Below are 19,073 nucleotides of genomic sequence, written 5' to 3' on the forward strand. Positions count from 1 at the left end.
GTCATATATTGAATAATTCCATTTTTATGAAATATCCAGAAGAGACAAGTCCATAGAGATTGAATGAAGCAGATTGGTGATTGCTAGGGGCTGGCGTGAGGGGAACCAGGAGTGAGTGTTAATAAATGTGGGATTTTCTTGGGGGTGATGGAAATATACAGAGCTGGTGGTAGTACAACATTGTGAATGTACTAAACAGTACTAAATGCAACTAAAACTCTATACTTTTTAAGTTAATTTTATGTTATATAGATTCCACTTCAAAAGAAAATTCAACGTAGTACCCTTGGAACTTTCTAGATTAATCAACAGAGTAACATACTGTCAGGTTACTTAATTATTTAACCAGTTTATATAATTGGTAGATCCATACCAAGTAAGTGTTGACAGACAGCTGGAAGATATGATGATGCCTGATCTCAAGGCACTTTTCTTGATAATCAGCTCTTGAAACCTTTCCTAATATGTGACAAAAAATTATATCAACGTGTAAAGGAGAATGCTTTCTGGAAACCCTGGAAGAGAGATGCAGGAGTATATGGACCCAGGCCCACAAAGTGGCCTGAAATGTTACCATGTTAAGTTACAAAATGGGTAGACCTGCAGTTAAGAGAAATAAATAGATCCCTCTTGCATTTATTCCAAGTGACTGCTATGTCATAAGACAGATCCTACAACCTTGAACCTCTGTATGAAGGTACTAGATCTTAATGAGCAACAGTAGCCATGGGTCTAAGTATAGCACATAAGTCTCTGGCTAGAATGAAAAGGAAGGGGACTGTCATTAAAGTTGCAACAATTTGATGTTACCCATTACAAGTTTCTCCACAAAATAATAGCAATTAAAAACAAAAATCATTAAGCTAAGTCTAAAGATTGTATGCTAAATTTGCAAACTGCAAGTTGCAATCTGTAAAAAAGGGAACTGGCACAAAGCTGTCTAGAAGAAAAAGCCTCATAAACGAAGTCATTATAGGGGAAAGAAGAAAGCTCTGGTCTATTTGAACAGAACTAAATCCATGTAAAACTAACAAAAGTCCATAAACTGGCAGGACCAGAGCTTACCCTGTCAAGAGAATGAAATTAATGGTAGCTTTTAAGGGGGAGAGGGACATTTTCTATGTTTCATTGTTTTAGAATATTAAATGTACAAAATTCATGAAATAAAAACTTGGATAATCCAGTAGAAACGTCAACTAAAATCCCTAACCTATGCAAAAAGTCTCAACTATTTTAACTGTGACCTTGTGAAAAAATCATTTACATAATCTGGGCATCAAGACTTAACCACACATAAAATGAAAAGAAAAAAAAAAGTTATTCTTACAATGAATGCCCTTCCACTTAATACAACAAATTTTCTCTTAGGGTCAACTTACTAGGGGCTGCCAGGGCAACCATAATGATCAAATTAATTACATAAACTTGGTCACTTTGACTCTGTTTCAGGCTGGGGGCGGTGGTAAACTCAAGTGTTTCCTCGCACACTCTTGGACCTCCAGCCTCGGCAGTGGTTGCACAGACCTCTTCTGCAAGTTAAGCCTTCCTTCCCCTTAAGAGCTGGGGAGAGTGGTCTCTGCCTGCTGAGGGGGGCACATCCTGCCTAAGTCATCAAGTGCCTCCTGGCTGCACTGCTGACCACCCCCCTTGGTTTCTATGACCACTCTCTTCAGTCTTCCTGCTTCTCTGACATGACCGTCTTCACCTCCTTCTTGGCCCATCTTCCCAACCTGAGGTTCTGTCTCAGCCTCCACTCTTCCCACTGCACATTCCTCCAGGACTAGTTCTCTCCTGCTTGAAACCTTCTCACTGGCCTCCCAGTCCCCTGAGGACCACGACTAACACTTTCTTCCTGTGCCCTGGAAGACGGCACAATCCGGTTCCAGTCCCCTTACACGCTTCCTGCTGGGTCCCTTTTCCCTGACTCTTTGTGCTGAAGGCGGGCAGATCTCCTACCACCTATTCTGTTCTTTCCACCCGGAGTACTGCATACCTCTGGCTGTGCCTCACAGCCCACTCATTTCCGAGAGCTCAGCTCACACTTTGGCTAAGCCTTCCTTGCCTTGGCATTGGACACCACTCACCCACCCCACCACAAGAGTTCCTGGAACCTGTGCCACTCCCTAGCACTTATCCCAACTGTAATAAAATAGTTGCATGCTTAGTGCTTAGCTCCCCTGCTAGACAGACATGGGTCAGAATACCAAACCCATGTCTGACTTGCTCACCATCAAACCCCCAACATCTTGCGCACTACCTTCCTCGCAAAGAGAAATCACTGAATTTACTGAATGACCGATGAAACCCATCGATTGCCATGGTTTCCACTACATTTCCAAGTAATCAGACATTTCCTGAAACATCTTTTTTTATCTCCAGACCTATATTTCCAACTAACATATTATATGACCCTTCTATTTCCCCCTCGTTACTATAGTGTCTTCCCGCACAAATCTGTTCTTCCCTCTATATTCTCTGTTTTGGTCAATAATATCACCAGCTGCTCAGATGCCCAACCGAGAAACTGCTGAGTCCTTTCTTTCCTTTATTCTCCCTTTCTGAATAGTTCCCTAAAAGTCTCCCCCCCTCCCTCTTCTCCTCCTCCCCCTGTTCCTACAGACAATCTTTGGCTCAAGTCCTCACTTCTTCTGCTCTAAATTATTACAACTTTCTAACTTGTCTCCTTGCAGTCCTGACCACCACCGATCCAACCTATCCTCTTTGCCAAAGGCTTTTTTATTTATAAAATACGAACATGATCAAATCACACACGATCCCACTTCTTTAAAAAATCTCCTAGGGCTCCCGTTATCTCCTAAACTCGACACTCAGCGTCCAAGAGAGGCCCTGCCATTGTCGACCCTGAACTCCACGTTCCAGCCACAAATGAATTACTGGCAACGCTCAAAGGCACCGTCTTGCCCATTTCACCTCCGAGAGGATGCTGCGTAGGCACGAAACGTCGCCCCTCCTCGGTCACCCGGCTGCTCGCGCTTCGGGGGAGCAATGGTCCCAGCCCGCACGCTTGCCCGGTGCCTCCATCCCAACAAACCACATCACTGCACCGAGGTCACCGCGCAGGTCTCGCCCCAGGTCGTGCGGTTCCCACCTGCGTGCCCCTCCAACTCCAGCGGCGCCCACGGCGCAGGAGGGCGGACCGCGACCCGCCGCTCCGGTGACCTTCGAGCCCGGCGCTCCCCGGCCCTCCGACCCCCGAGCCTCCCTCTCCCCCCACGTCCCCCCGCCCCGGGTGCGCGAGAGGGGCCGGGAAGAAAGCAACTCCGCGGGCCACTTACCATTCTCCCCGGCGCTCCCCGCTGCTCGCCGGCCCCGCCGTCTGCGCCGGAGCCGCGGCCGCCTCCTCCCGCTCCGCTCCAGCCCCAGACGCTCCTTCCTCTTCCACGGCTCCCTGGACACCCGCCCGGGGAGGGGCGCAGGGGAGGCGGTGACAGGTCCCGCCGACCGAACTCCAACTCCCGGCGTGCACCATCCGCCCGGGAGCCGACCGGCCCAGGCCTCGCCCTTCTCGACCCGCACGCCCCGCCCCAAACTCCGACTCCTAGGTTCTAGGGCCGCCCGGTGCCCACAGTCCTCAGGCCCGCCCCTCCTACAAATCCGGACGTGCACTGCGCCGCCCAGAGCCCCAAGGTACCCGGATCCCGCTCCCTCCTACAAATCCCAGCGAGCACCGCGCCGCCCGGGAGTCGACACCGGTGCCCACCCCCTTAAAGGGGCAGCTACTCCCTCTTGACCGTGTCTGTGGAGACGGCGACCGCGAGAGGGGGTCGGGCGGCTCGGGGCGTCCCCGCGACCGGACCCGGTCCCTGTCCCTGCACCAGAGGCGGCCCCGCCGCCTGCGAAGGGATGCGGGGAAGCCACGTCGCTGACCACCCTTCGCCACCCGGCGCCAGAGAGCCGGACCCAGGATGTGCGGCGTCCGGAGCATCCCGGTGAGTGCTGCACGGGGTTCGGGCGCGAGGCGCAGAGCCTCCGGTCCTGCCCCAAGTTCGGGCCCTCGGGGCTGGCTCCCTCCCTAGGTCTCTCCTCCCGGGAGTCTTCCCTTCCTGGGGCTTCCCTCGGGGCGGGTCTCCCCTTGTCTCCTCTCCGAGGGTCCCTCAGACGAGGGCCTTTCTGCTCCCAGCGCCCCGCTCTTCATTTCGCCTCCTGCGCGTGTGGCCTGCGGAGTGGGAAGAGGCTTGTTCAGCCTTTCTTCCTCACAGCCTCCTGTAGAGACCGAGGGCCCCCCGTAGAGACCGAGGGCCCCCCGCAGTGGGCCCGGGATTGCGTTCCGGAGGGTGTGATGGGGCCGTGGCGCGAAGTGCCGCCTTGATGGGTAGAGCTGGGGAAGCCGCCCGAGTCGGCAGTTCCACAGCCGGCGGGTTCGCAGACCCTCAGCCGGCTGCATCCTCACTTAGGTGTCCAATTCCTGTTGCTGTAGCCGGTCTACTAACAGGGTCACACGGGAGACCTAACGCCCTCTGCCAACTGGCTGTTCCGGGCCATCACCCAGGAAAGACGGGGGGACCCGACGGGGGGACCCAGCGCTGGCTGGAATTCAGCGGCCAGCTCATCTTCACGCGCCCGAAAGCGGGAGGTGCCAGGGTGGGTCCCTTACTCCTTCCCCAGGACCCCTGCAGTTCCCTTCTTCTTCCCCCACGTCCGCTTTCCTGGCTTTAAAGGAAGAGCAAACGCAGGTCGCTGACCTCCACCCCACCCTCGTAGGCCCTGGGTCTCGATTCCTTTTGGATCTCACCTGATAGCACCTGAGTAAACGTCATGGCGCTTGTAAACACCCCTTTGGAACACACGCGCTGACGTTCACATATTATTAGATCGTATGATGACCTAGGTATAAGGTAGCCCAGCCTTTTCATATTTATACTTTTTTTTTTCTGGTTATTCTTTGGATCAGAGCATCTTACGGGTTTCACATTTCTCCTGCAATATTAATTTTTTTTAAAGTAGTGTCTCAATGATTGGATTACTCGATGGAATATTTCGTTTTTTGTAGAGTTTAATTAACAATTAAATACCTTAAAGATTTTTAATGTCCATAAGAATTTTCTTTCTCCCTTTCTTAACTAATTTTCCAATTCTTTTATTAATCGGATATGAATAACCATAGATTGTATTTTCAGGATAATAAGTGCTTTATTTTTTAATAAATATGCTTTACATCCTTCAATTTGTTAAATTTTAAAATAAGCTTTTTAAGTTAAATCCTCCATAAATTAGATTGCGGTAGATTGTGTTGGGGAGTTTCCTCCTCACTAGATCTTTCCAGAAGCTCCTTCTTTGTTACCTGTTCAGTTACTGTTTTTTGCTGAACCTGGAAGTGTTAGTGGTATCATGAAGAAATTCTGATTTTAAACCGTTAAATAGAAATATTCTTCATATTTTAGTTTTTCAGAGGAAGCTAAATAACTGGTACTGGACCCCCTGTTCTTGCCACACCCACACTGCTTGCTCCAGAATTTCCTGCAAATAACCCAAGCACCAGGTCAGTACCCCCCACACCTGGGGCCAGGTCCAACTGGGTGGATGGGGCTAGCATCCCCGCTTGGGCTGTCCTGTGAACTGTGGGGTGCAGGTGGCCTGTGCCAGGCAGACAGTGCTGCTGCACTAGTGCAGTGAATAAATTAGACTCTTTTTCAGCAGTTGATCTGGTAAATCTGAGTGGTCGGGAAGGTCCCGAGGAAGAGAAGTGAAGGAGGGTCCTGTGATTGCGCAGGAGCCAGAGGCTGGGTGGCAGAGCTGCGAAGTTTTCAAATTTTAGCCCATTATAAAAAATTGAAAAAAAGACTAACTGCTTCTGTTCCCCTCTGTTGGCCTCCCCTGTCCCTAAAGGGACTCCATAACCCTAGGGCTCTGGGCTCTGGGGGTCCTAGCAGATGTCTAAGAAGAAAGTTTCCTCACATACTCTGTAGTCATGATGGGGCTCACTGTTAGAGGTGTATGGGAGAAATCTTTAACTTTAGTGACTTTGTTCTGAAAAAGCCTAATCTGAGACTACATTATTATGCTTTGCTTTTCAGCTTTTTGTCCAATAAACGATATGTGACATTTCTGAATTGTTAAAAATTTTCTATAGAATAAGAGTAATGTGATTTTAATGTAAAATGACAATGAATTAAAAGTATCAGAAGTTCTTTTGAGTAGGCTTATTGGTGGACCCATTTGCCCTTTTATTCTAAATCATTTTAGACATTTATTACAAATATTTTTCTTCTTAACCAAATAACATTATCAATTTAAAAGAGTTTAGATACTGTACTTTCTGGCATATAAGATGACTGGGCGTATAAGATTTTCCTGGGTTAAAAAGTCGTTTTATACGCCGGAAAATACGGTATATTGGACTATATTGATGGGATTAGATATAATGGATTAGATATATTGGACTACCGTATTTTCCGGCGTATAAGACGACTTTTTAACCCAGGAAAATCTTATACGCCCAGTCGTCTTATACGCCGGAAAATACGGTACCTGTTCTGCACTTACAAAAACAAGCAAAACTCATTAGAAATTTGGTAAGTTGGGGAAGTGTGTGTGTGTGTGTGTGTGTGTGTGTGTGTGTGTGTGTGTTTTATTTATTTTAATCCTAACCTGAGGACATGCTTAAAAAAAGGAAGAGAGAGAAACATTGATCGGTTGCCTTCCATACTCTTCCTAACTGGGGATCAAACCAAGTATATGCCCTGACCAGGAATTGAACCGGCAACCCTTCAGTGCACAGGAGGATGCTCAACCAACTGAGCCAATCAGGCCAGATGGGGAGATACATTTTAATTAATGTTGGAATAGAAACTTTTTCAAATAGAAACTTTGGAGGAGGGGTTGTGCTCAAAGTATTGATTTTGCTATTGCTCTAAGTGAAAAGTAACCTAGGGTTTTACTGTAGCTGAGTCATCCTGAAAATGATGACTCTGGCTCTGTTTTAGGGCATTTTCTAGTTTTTTAAAGATAAGAAAAATGTCATGGGCTTGGTTTCTTGCTCTGCAATGTAAAAGGTGGTCATTACATATAATAAAGATTTAATGGGAAAAAGTAAACATTTATATAGAATTTTTAAAACTCTTTTGAGGTGATTTGTAGATTCACATGCAGTTGTAAGAAATAACACAGAGAAATCCGGTAGACCCTTTGCCCAGTTTTCCCCAATGGTAGCTCCTTACAAAACTAGCATAAGCAGGAAATTGCATTGATATAATCAACCCCCTTATTCAGATTGCACCAGTATTACATGCATGGTGTGTGTGTGTCACGATCTGTACAGTTCTATCACATGCATAGATTTGTGTGGCCACACCACTGTCAAGATACAGAACATTTCTGTCCCACAGCTCCCTCCTGCTACCTTATTATAGTCACAACCACTTCCTCACCCTTCCCTGACAACCACAGTCTGTTCTCCAGCTCTACAGGTTGTCATTCAAGAATGCTGTGTAAATGGAATCGTGCAGTGTGCATGACAGGCTTGAGATCTGTTCCAGGTTGTATGTATCAGTAGTTCAAGATATAGAAACTTGAAGAATCTATACTAATAAAAGGGTAATATGCTAATTAGACTGGGAGACCTTCTGGACATCCTTCTGGACAAAGCCATGGTGGTGGGGCCGAGGCAGAGGCAGTTAGGGGTGATCAGGCCAGGAGGGGAGGGCAGTTGGGGGTGATCAGGCTGGCCAGGGGGGGGCAGTTGGGGATGAGCAGGCCGGCAGGGGCGGGGGGAGTTGGGGGCAAGCAGGCCAGCAGGCAGAGTGGTTAGGGGTGATCAGGCAGGCAGGCAGGTGAGTGGTTAGGAGCCAGCAGTCCTGGATTGCCAGAGAGATGCCCCCCGAGGGGTCCCAGATAGGAGAGGGTGCAGGATGGGCTGAGGGACACTCTCACACACACACACACACACACCCACACACACACCCCGTGCACGAATTTTGTGCACCTGGCCACTAGTTTGTTATAAAAACACAACAAATCCCAAACGTGTCTTTTTAGTAATGAAATATAGTAATAACAAAATAACACTGAAGCTAAAAATGTTTACTATTCACTCAGGAATAAACATGTTACAATTTAGTAGTCCATAGAATTTGGTAGCCAAATTTGAAGGGAAAATGAGTTTATGAAAAAGGAGTGATTCATATTTTAAGGGTCTATAAAAAATTTCAGTTTCTTATTGATAATTTAAGCTTGTTTCAGTGGAAATATTAGTTTGACTACAACTAAAATTCTCAAACATTTCTCATAAAAATTAATAACTCCCTCGGGTATTATGGTTTAGAGGAATAGTTATTTAATTCCAGGGACTTGTTTAAGGAAGGAACCAAGAATTAAAGAAGGGGTGTTAATTCACACACAAACTATGCAGCAGGTTATTTTTCTGAAGTTTGAAATCCTTAAAAATCACTTTGGTGGGGAAATGGGGGGCATTAATGAAGCATCTGAAATTTCTGTCTTGGTTTTGAAATATACTAAAAGTGTACACTTCTGAAGTAACGATTCAATTCTTGCTCTCCCTTTGGACAATAGAAGCTTAGCAATTAAATGAGTCATTAAACTAACAGATCAACTATATTGTAGGTATTACTGTGATTGGCTAATCGTTTATTTATTTTTAAGGTGGGAACATTTACTTAAAGTATTAAAACTGTAACAAACAGTAAATTCTCATTTATCCTATCTTATTAAGAAGTGAACTGTTCTAGGTAAGTGAATTCTTGTAACATTAGGAGCTGAAGTATCTAAAAATGTATTGAAATTGAATAGTCTCCTGACTTTTTAACCAGAATATAGTCTTTTTTTGGTGACTTTTCATTGTTATTTTGAACCTTGGTGGCTCTGCTAGCCTCCAGTAGTGGTATTTTTAGGATCTGCTGAAGTGCATAGAACAGTTCGGCCCTCACCAGGTCACCTAGGCTGCTAGTCTTTGCTGAGTTCTTGTGTTTCTTTTTCCTAAGCTCTGTTTTGTCTCCACTCTCTATTGGCTATCATTTCTGGGTTTGGTCAGAATTCTAGCTGTAGAAATACCACACTTTTATATTTGCTGCATTTAATGTGCTTTGCCTGGGAAACCACATTAAACTGATTAGCGTTAGGATTATCTATGAAATTAAAATATCAAGAAGTATTTTAGTAAACAGATCCCCAGGTAAGGGAAATATTGGTTTATTTTACAGTTGAGTAAGAATTCTTGACAGGATAATCCATTGGATGCTACTATTAAGAATGATTAGATGGTGTATGTGAATGTTTTATTTCCTGTGTAAAATTGTGTTTTGTTTTCTTTTTTGGCCTATCCTCTTATGCCCAGTGAGCTCCTAGTTGCCAGGTTAAGTGGATATTTTTTAGGGTGTATCTTACTGGCCTCTCTTGCATTTGTTACTTCTTCCTTCTTTAGTCTATTCTACTACCTCTGAGGTCATTTTTTCTTAGTGACGTTGCTGCCACAGCTGCCCCCTGCTCCTTGATAAAGCTTTCCTGCCCTCTAATCTGGACACCACAGCTGCAGCTCCCTCTGCTGCCTGTACTGAAACCTTCAACTTGTCGTGTCCAGGGTCCTCTCTGTGCTTCTGTTGCCAGATAAAATCATACACATTGCTGGAGGCCTTCCTAAAGGGATGGAGCTTGAATTTGGATGATTGGAAATGTTTAAATGTTTTATAAAGCCCTGGAGACCCAGATGTGATTATATTTGGAGATTTTATTGTCTATCCTTGCTATTTCATTAGCACTTAATAGACTGACTTTGAAAATTTAGCAAAGTTCCAGCTGATTTTGGAAAGCAAATGATATGGCAAAGCAAGCTAATAGTACCTCAAAACATATGTCTGGAATGATCTGGAGCATTCTTCCCCCAGGAGGTTCACTGATTTGTAAAGTATCTGGCCTTTGATATGTGGAGCCTTTTACATAGAAGTGGTTTTGTCTTTTGCACTTGGTAGACTTAGTAGATATATGAGGCTGAGTTTTTTCTTTAAAAATATTTCCTTTAAATTCAGACATAACCTTTAGTCTCAGTTCTTACCAGGCACATACTTTAACATTCAGTATTTGAACTTAACCTCAGTGCAATAAATAGTTCAGATGTTAATATTAATATAGGAAAAAATAACTTTTTTCAGAACACTGATAGTTTTCTGGATGTAATTATTTAATACTTTAACTCTGATTTCAATAGTGATGAATCATCATTCAACTATATGTGGTAATAAATCTTTTTTTTTTTTCAGCTGAAAATGTGTATCTAAAATGCAAGCTCAGCTTAGCAGAAATCTTTGGACTGCCTTGCCCTGTCCTCTAAAATTGGATCATGAAGGTATTGGAAAAAAATTACTTCTGGATGTTGCTTCCATTGCTTCATTTGATAGCAAATGCTGCGGAACATGAAGAGGTAGCGAAACACGCCATCAAGTTACACCGAGGCAAAGGGGCAGCTATCATGCAGAGGAAGCAGTGGGTCCTAGATAGCTGCAGAAAGCTCTCCGGGCTTCTTCGCCAGAAGACCGTGGTTCTTAACAAGCTGAAAAACGCAATCAGAGCAGTGGAAAAAGACGCGGGCCTGTCGGATGAAGAGAAGCTGTTCCAGGTGCACACATTTGAAATCTTTCAAAAAGAGCTGAATGAAAGTGAAAATTCCGTCTTCCAGGCTATCTATGGACTCCAAAGAGCTCTGCAGGGAGATTACAAAGACGTGGTGAACATGAAAGAGAGCAGCCGGCAGCGCCTGGAGGCCTTGAGAGAGGCTGCCATAAAGGTTAGCCATCTCGCTCATTTACCAAAAGAGCCATTCACACTCTGAGCTGGGAAGTAGAGGGAAAGGGGAAATGCAGAGGGGGCTGATGCTTCAGCTGGGGTGGTCTGTTAGGGGCACCTGTTCATAATAATCATACCCAGAGAAAATCTCTTGTGTGGGAAAATCTTTCCCTTTTGCATAATGTCTTAGCATAGTTACATTTTATCACTTCTAGAAGGAGTCATTCTCTCATGCTTTTCTATATTGTGAAATACTCAGGTTATCAAAATACTTACTGAAGTTATCCCATAAACTGATGTGGAAATAAATATATTTGTAACTGCAGTCAACATTTTGAGTTTCTAGCAAGAATTCCTTTCTGTGTGAAGGTTGACTTTCTTCAAGGATTTTAAAAGGATACTTTTAAAATGAGAAGGAACTATTACTGTATCAGATGTGATATTTATTATGTAATTTCTTATAGCCATCATTTAAGCCATGTATTAGGTGCCAGGCACTTAAAATATATAAAATATAATTTCATCTTCATAGAAAGGCTATGGTATTATTACATAGCTTAAAAAGTAGAGAAGATACAGATTTATTAAACTTTCTTTACCAAAGTAGGGCATTTTGGGTAGAAATACAGTCATACACCACATAACAGTATTCCCTTCTTTGATGGACTGAATATATGATGGTGGTCCTTGACTTTCCCTATTGACGGGAGCTAGAATTATACATTTATGAGCAGGAATATTGGATAGCGTGTTTTGGTGTGGTTGGACCAGGTACCTGAATCGAAGTGATATTCTGGTTTATTTTTTAATAAACCGCATTCTTTATTTCTTACAAATGAATAGGAAGAGACAGAATATGTGGAACTTCTGGCAGCAGAAAAACATCAAGTTGAAGCCCTTAAAAATATGCAACATCAAAACAAAAGTTTATCCATGCTCGATGAAATTCTTGAAGATGTAAGAAAGGCAGCTGATCGTTTAGAGGAGGAAATAGAAGAACATGCTTTTGATGACAATAAATCAGTAAGTAACATTCCAGAAAAAGTTCTTCTTTACCTGCTGAGACTGAGCTACTTACTGAAAGATGTGTTGTTGAAATGGTTTGCATGTATATGTTTAGTGTAGATTGAAAACAAAGAAAACTAAAACATAAAAATAATTTGGCTTGGTGCTACAGAAGTATACTAGTTATCCTTTATTTTCTCATGTTTTGTCAGTCCCCCCTCAATGGCTCATCTTTGTTTTCCAGTCGTGCCCTCAGGAGGATTGGGACTGGTTTCAAGAAGGCTTGCTCTGGACAGTTGGGTTTCAATGCTGACTGGCCAGAGGAGCAATAAACTCCTTATGGGAAATGATCTCCATATCAGAAGCAAGATTTTAGACTGCTCACTGTTACATGTTCAGGATTCTTTGGGGGAATAAATGAGATTAGTGTTGGAAATTGTGAGTCCTGGAATGGACTCAGAAATGGGTTAGGTAATAAAAAGAAAAACAAACAAACAAAAAAACACACACAAAAACTGAACAAATTATAACAAGATCAGAGAAAAAAGGTGGGAGAATGAAAATTGAGTGAAAGGAATGGGGTGTTTTTAAAATTTTCAAATTACGGGATGGAGGAGAACTCATAAGCATTTTAAGGGCTATGAATTTTTGAAAGAATATGCCCTTGAAAGTAAAACACTCGTTCCCTTTAATCACTGCTCCCTGAACACTTCTGTACTCCTAGGGCAGTAGTTGGCAAACTCATTAGTCAACAGAGCCAAATATCAACAGTACAACGATTGAAATTTCTTTTGAGAGCCGAAAACCGACTTCTGCGCATGGGCCACGAAGTTTCAATCGCACTGTACGTGCACGCCCGCACGAGGTATTTTGTGGAAGAGCCACCCTCAAGGGGCCAAAGAGCCGCATGTGGCTCGCGAGCCGCAGTTTGCCGACCACTGTCCTAGGGCATCAGGGTTTTCCCCCCATGAAACAGTTTTCAAGTTCTGACTCTGCCTGGGCTTAGCACAGACTCCATAGATAAGGGCTCAGTCCAAGATTATTCCCTCAATGTAAGACACCAACCCCAAGTCCCAGGTTGTCACCTTGGAGGATCCCACAACCCTCCTCCACGAGTTCCATAATTTGCTAGAGCAGCTCACAGAACTCAGGAAAGCAGTTTACTTACTAGATTGCCAGTTAAAGGATACAACTCAGGAAGAGCCAGATGGAAGAGGTTCATGGGGCAAGGTGTGAGGAAAGAGCATAGCGTTCCCATGCCCTCTGAACCCCGTTCTTGAAGGATTTTCATGAAAGCTTCATTATGTAGGTTTGTGATTAATTCAGTCTCCAGCCCCTTTCCATTCTTGGAGGTCTGGGTAGGGCTGAAAGGTCAACCCTCTCATCATATGCTTAGTTCCTCTGATGACCAGCCCAGTCCTGTGGTTACCTGAGGGCTTTCCAAATAGCACCTCACAAATATAAAATCAGGTAAGGTTGCTAGGGCTTGTGCTTAATAATAAGATACTTCTTTCATCTCGCTCGGGAGCTATTTCAGGAACCAAGGACAAAGGACCGACTATAACAAGAGATGTTCCCATCGCTCATTATCACTTAGAGAATTACATGGGTTTGGGGAGCTCTAAGCCAGGAAAGGGGATGAAGACCTATGGGGCAGGCAAAAGTAGGTCTACAGTTCATATGGCAAAAGTCATGCAGGCTATGATTATGAGAATACAAGAATAAACTATTTCATGTACTCACAACTATAAACCTACTTTTGCCTACCCCTGTATTTTTACACATCACAATGTCACCCGCAGAATTAGGTAAAGTAGGTATTTAGAAGTAATAGAAATCTTAAACACTTCCATCCTTAAAATCACTTTTGTAATTGAAAATTTTCAAATTAATGCTAATGAACATTTATTGATCTTTCTTCACACTTGACAAAATACTAAAAACGTAACTATTATTCTTCTGTGTAAAATTTATTCTCTAGATCAGTGATGGGCAACCTTTTGAGCTTGGTGTGTCAAACTTTGCCAAAAAACTGAGCATAACTCCGGGTAGTGTGTCACTTTGAGGAAAAAACATTATTTCGCGATATTTATAGTTTAAGTAACATAAATGTATAATTGTTATATATAATTGTATTTAATAAACCTCAGCAGCCGCGTGTCATCAGAAATGGCTACGCGTGTCAGTGCTGAAGAAAGATCAATAAATGTTCATCAGTGCTGACACGCGTGTCATAGGTTCGCCATCACTGCTCTAGATATTGAACTTGAAAACACTTTATTGGTTTTCATTACATAATATTGGTTATTCTTACAGGTCAAAGGGGTCAATTTTGAGGCAGTTCTGAGGGTGGAGGAAGAAGAGGCCAACTCCAAGCAAAATCTCACAAAACGGGAAGTGGAGGATGACTTAGGTCTTAGCATGCTGATTGACTCCCAGAACAACCAGTATATTTTGACTAAGCCCAGAGATTCAACAATCCCACGTGCAGATCACCACTTCATAAAGGTATTCTGTCTTGTCTGCTTGCTCTCCTCTCAAAATTGTGTGCTGGGCTTAATTTCCACAACTCCCCTCCCAGCTCCTGGTATACATGTCAAATAAGATCGAGCTCTATTTTCTGAGCATTATATTAGGGTATGCAGCCTTCTTCCTAGTAGAGAGAGTCTACTAGAATTCCCTACGTTTTCTGTAATTTAAAACATTTACTTTTAATTTTTTATTTTTCCCCAAAAGAATGAAGCATTTTAATGTTTAAAATGAAAATTAATTTTGCTTTGGAGAGTTTGGAAGACTTTTTGAGTTATATAATGGGATTAAAGCTTCAGCTATCTAAAAACGATATTCACTAAAATAGAACATTCTTATGAAGCAGAGAAGTTTTGGCTAAGGTATCGCATATGGCTTTTTAAAATATATATATATATATAATTTTATTGATTTTTTACAGAGAGGAAGGGAGAGGGATAAAGAGTTAGAAACATTGATGAGAGAGAAACATCGATCAGCCGCCTCCTGCACACACCCCACTGGGGATGTGCCTGCAACCAAGGTACATGCCCCTGACCGGAGTCGAACCCGGGACCCTTCAGTCTGCAGGCCAATGCTCCATGCACTGAGCCAAACTAGTCAGTGCACATATGGCTTTCTTTAGACTGGGAGTGGGGGTTACAGTGTGAGAACTGTCTCCTCCACCAGTGACTGGCATTCCAGACTGAGTTAGGTACAGACCTCTGAACTCTAAGGAAACCATTCTAGAATATAGAATTACGTAAAGGCTTGAAGTTGATGGTGTTATGGTTCAAGATCACTGTTTGGGTTTGGACAGAAATAGGGAATAGATATGAGTGACATGGTTCAGCCTGCTCAGGGAAGGCTGGCAGGGTCTAAATAAACTGTCAGGTCTCTAGCAGAGCTCCCTGACACAGGAAAAGAAACCCAGGCAAATTACCTACTCTTAGAGATGGTGTCAACACAGACAGGCTGAGAGGAAGATCGGGCTACTGTGAGGGGCAGACCCCTATATTAATAGACTTGAATCATTAGATAAAACTCAGCAGATGTATTGCTTTCTTTGGTTGTGGCTGGAATAGCAACTGGGAAGGGCTGAGTCTGCAAAATGAACACATTAGTGCCCTCTGAATGGGTGCGGTCTCCACTATAAGTTACTCTTGTTTTTACCTTTGTAGGTAATACATAATTTCTGGGGAAATATTTTGAGACTATAACTATTCTGCTCCTTGTCAAACTTTCACCAGTAGTTGTAGCACCCACTGATGATTCTTGCCTAAGTCAATCACGACTGTGATGGTTATATTGACTTTATGTGGTGGGGAAACCAATGGAGAAGGTAAGTAGTTAAACTAGGACACCAGCTCTGAAGATTTCCCAGATTAGAAGACTAAATAGAGCGCTAGTGCTCAGAATTCTAAGAATACTGTTACAGGATTTAAGCAAAACAGACAAATTTTGCTATAATTGTTAGACCATTAGGAGCTAACCTTATCTATTCCCAGAATAGATTCTTCATGTTTTCAACTTCTCTATAGTACACTGTAGTAGTAAAAATTCCCTCCCTTGGTTTCATCATCTGTCCTTTATTCTCATTCAGTGAAATCATGATACTATCCCAGCCTACTTTCTCCATTAACCAGCCTTTCTTGCCAACTATTATCTTAAATTTTTGTATTTCTTGTTTATTCTTGCATTAGGACATTGTTACCATAGGAATGTTGTCTTTACCTTGTGGCTGGCTATGCACAACAATAGGATTGCCTACAATGTTTGGTTATATTATTTGTGGTGTTCTTCTGGGACCTTCAGGACTAAATAGTATTAAGGTAAGAACACAATTTAACCATTGCAGTGTCTGTTTAACAGTACAAAAGAAACATCCATGAAAACATTCATAAAAAGTTTTGAACTTGAATTAATGAAGATAACAATTTCTTATAATTCATATTAAAGAAGATGCCCTTTAACCCTTTGCACTCGCTTGCTTTTTTCTCGATTCCTTTATTCTACTCGGGATTTAACCCTTTGCACTCGCTTGCTTTTTTCTCGATTCCTGCTACCGATGCTAACCGTGTCGAGTCACACACGACATCCGAGTGCAAAAGGTTAATTTTTTAAATACCCCAGATTTTACAAAGCGCGGCAGTAGAATAAAAAACTGGAGTTTCTTTTCATACAAACTTATTTATTTGGATTTTTTTACATTTCAAATTATTGATACATTCAAAGAGTAATTTTAATCTCGATGCTAACCGTGTCGAGTCACACTCGACATCCGAGTGCAAAAGGTTAAAGTTTCATAAGAAAGCTCTACACCATAAGAAAATAATTTTGTTTGTTAAGGAAAGGGTGACTTGACTAGAGAAAATAACCCTGATCATGTCTTTAAATTATATTAGTTTTAAAGATTCTATTTCCAGTAGTTGATGGGCTATATTATTCAGAGACTAAAAGCAACTAAAAATGCAAGATTAAATGTATTTTTTAAAATTCTTAGTACATTGAAAACTGATAAAGTAGTGAGGAATTATTAATCATAAATGTAGGGTATTGTGAGAACCCCGAGAGACAGTGAGGCACTGAAGTTGCTTTTGCTAGAGGCTGTTTGCTGAACAAATTGAAGTGAGCATCATCTTACATTGACAGCATTTTTTACAGTAAGGAGGTTCCCAGCATTTTGGGGGTTTTAAAATTTCTCACTTAAATATGTACAATTTGGACAAAATGGAAAGAGTGCTCCAAGAATAGGTGCCATGAGCCCACACAGAAGGAACAATATAGGACGGTGAAAAATAGGCAACAGAATTTGCAGACCTCACTGATGCTTCCCAGTTGGATAGAATAGGAGTAGGCAAATGGGGGAGAGTTGTGGAATGCTCCACTTGCAGCCTCATTTCCTCACTGCTGATTAACACGTGTATCAGGTCAAAAGGACCTCTGTGATTGACTCAGACTGGAAAACAGCAGAAGAGGGTACAAAGAAATCATCACACCAAACTAATTATTTTTACGTATTTTACTTATTTTAATATATTTTTATTGATTTCAGAGAGGAAGGGAGAAGGAGAGAGAGATAGAAACATCAATAAGAGAGAATCATTGATCGGCTGCCCTCTGCACACCCCCTACTGGGATTGAGCTCGAAACCTGGGCATGTGTCCTTGACCGGAATTGAACCTGGGACCCTTCAGTCCGCAGGCCAACACTCTATCCACTGAGCCAAACCAGCTAGAGCAGCGGTCGCTAACCTTTCAGACCTCACAGACCACCAGTGGTCCACGGACCACCGGTTGGCACCGCTGCTCCAAAGGTTTCCTTAAACCAGTGGTTGCCAACGTTTCGGGCCTCATGGACCACTAGTGGTCCACGGACCACTGGTTGGTGACCGCTGAGCTAGAGCACATCAAACTAATCTTAACAGTGGGTAAGATTAGCTGGGTGAGAAGAAGTTGTGCTCAACTGCTCCAAGCTAAAAGCCTGGAACCTTAGTGAGTGGTAGAATAGCTAACCAATGTGGGAGTGCCCTCATGGACCGGGCTCAACTTGGCAGGGTGGCCTCTGGGAAGAATGGTTTTAATTTAACTTTTTGAATAGGTAATGTTCACATGATTGAAAACAATAAAAAGCTGTAAGTGAAAAATCTCTTCCTGTTCATGTCATATCCCTCCCTTTCCAGAGTATTTGCAAGCAATAACAAATACAGCTGTTTTCTCCCCACCCCGTCCCCCCGCTTAACAGCAAAGATAGCTCATAAGCAAAGAATTAAGGCTAAATAGCTAAATAGATACAACTGGATACTATAAATATTATAATTCTTAATAAATCAACTATAACATGGAAAAATAATGTAATTACAATAGTCCAAGATAAAAATGCAAGAGCACACTAGTCAAAAATGGGAGGTGGGTAAGAGAAAGTATAATTGTACTAAAATATCTATCTTTTCCTAGGAGGAAGTTGATAGGCTTTCATTTATTAAGTTGAGAAGTGCAGGTTTAAGTATGTTACTTTGAAGTCATAGATTACAGCCTAATTTTTAAAAGGGAAGAAAATTAAAATTAAAAATAGCAGTCAGGAAACATAAAAATCAGAAGACATGAAAGAAGTAAGAAAAGTATCTGTTATAACAATAAATGTAAATAGAATAAACTTTCCTATTAAAAGATATATGTTTGCAGATAATATGGAGGAGAGTACAATAAAGATTAAGTCAAAATAAAGTGCTGGCGAGGATGCAGAGAAAAAGGAACCCTCGGGCACTGCTGATGGGAATGCAGACTGGTGCAGCCACTATGGAGAACAGTATAGAGTTTCCTCAAAAAACTAAAAATGGAACGCCCATTTGATCCCACTTCTAGGAATATATCCCAAGAAACTAGAAACACCAATCAAAAAGGATATATGCACCCCTATGTTCATAGCAGCACAATTTACCATAGCTAAGATTTGGAAACAGCCTAAGTGCCCATCAGCAGGTGAGTGGATTAAAAAACGGTGGTACATCTACACAATGGAATACTATGCTGCTGTAAAAAAAGGAATTCTTACCCTTTGCAACAGCATGGATGGAACTGTGGAGAGCATTATGCTAAGCAAAATAAGCCAGTCAGAGAAAGATAAATATCACATAATCTCACTCATTTGTGGAATATAATGAACAACATAAACTGATGAACAAAAACAGATCCAGAGACAGAAGCATCGATCAGATGGTCGAACCTCAGAGGGAAGGTAGGGGAGGGTGGAGGTAAGGGGGAGAGATCAACCAAAGGACTTGTATGCATGCATATAAGCCTAACCAG

General features: G+C 42.6%; 2 protein-coding genes across 11 annotated transcripts in view; one reads left to right on the top strand and one right to left on the bottom strand.

The window, feature by feature from the left end:
* The window catches only part of DCUN1D2 (defective in cullin neddylation 1 domain containing 2), a 29,682-nt gene extending 26,321 nt beyond the window's left edge, over window positions 1-3,361 (bottom strand). The window contains exon 1 of one of the 5 annotated variants that reach the window (XM_028148779.2): window positions 3,297-3,361. Coding sequence is in view for 1 of the 5 variants with exons in the window: in XM_008143911.3 (XP_008142133.3) it covers window positions 3,297-3,299 (3 nt within the window). In the remaining 4 variants the exon portion in view is untranslated. Of the gene's footprint in view, window positions 1-373; window positions 440-3,296 lie in introns of those variants that run through there. The other 4 variants (XM_008143911.3, XM_028148780.2, XM_054719979.1 and 1 more) reach the window with 4 other exon arrangements.
* A 341-nt stretch (window positions 3,362-3,702) lies between these two features.
* TMCO3 (transmembrane and coiled-coil domains 3) overlaps window positions 3,703-19,073 on the top strand; it is a 64,935-nt gene continuing 49,564 nt past the window's right edge. For 2 of the 6 annotated variants that reach the window (XM_054719985.1, XM_054719984.1), the window contains exons 1-6: window positions 3,703-3,950; window positions 5,403-5,500; window positions 10,230-10,753; window positions 11,596-11,775; window positions 14,074-14,265; window positions 15,969-16,097. In XM_054719985.1, coding sequence (XP_054575960.1) covers window positions 10,310-10,753; window positions 11,596-11,775; window positions 14,074-14,265; window positions 15,969-16,097 — 945 coding nt within the window. In that variant the 5' untranslated portion in view covers window positions 3,703-3,950; window positions 5,403-5,500; window positions 10,230-10,309. The remainder of the gene's footprint in view (window positions 3,951-5,402; window positions 5,501-10,229; window positions 10,754-11,595; window positions 11,776-14,073; window positions 14,266-15,968; window positions 16,098-19,073) is intronic. The other 4 variants (XM_028148773.2, XM_054719982.1, XM_054719983.1 and 1 more) reach the window with 4 other exon arrangements.

This window comes from Eptesicus fuscus, chromosome 8 (assembly GCF_027574615.1).
Source record: "Eptesicus fuscus isolate TK198812 chromosome 8, DD_ASM_mEF_20220401, whole genome shotgun sequence".
NCBI classification, from domain to species: Eukaryota; Metazoa; Chordata; class Mammalia; order Chiroptera; family Vespertilionidae; genus Eptesicus; species Eptesicus fuscus.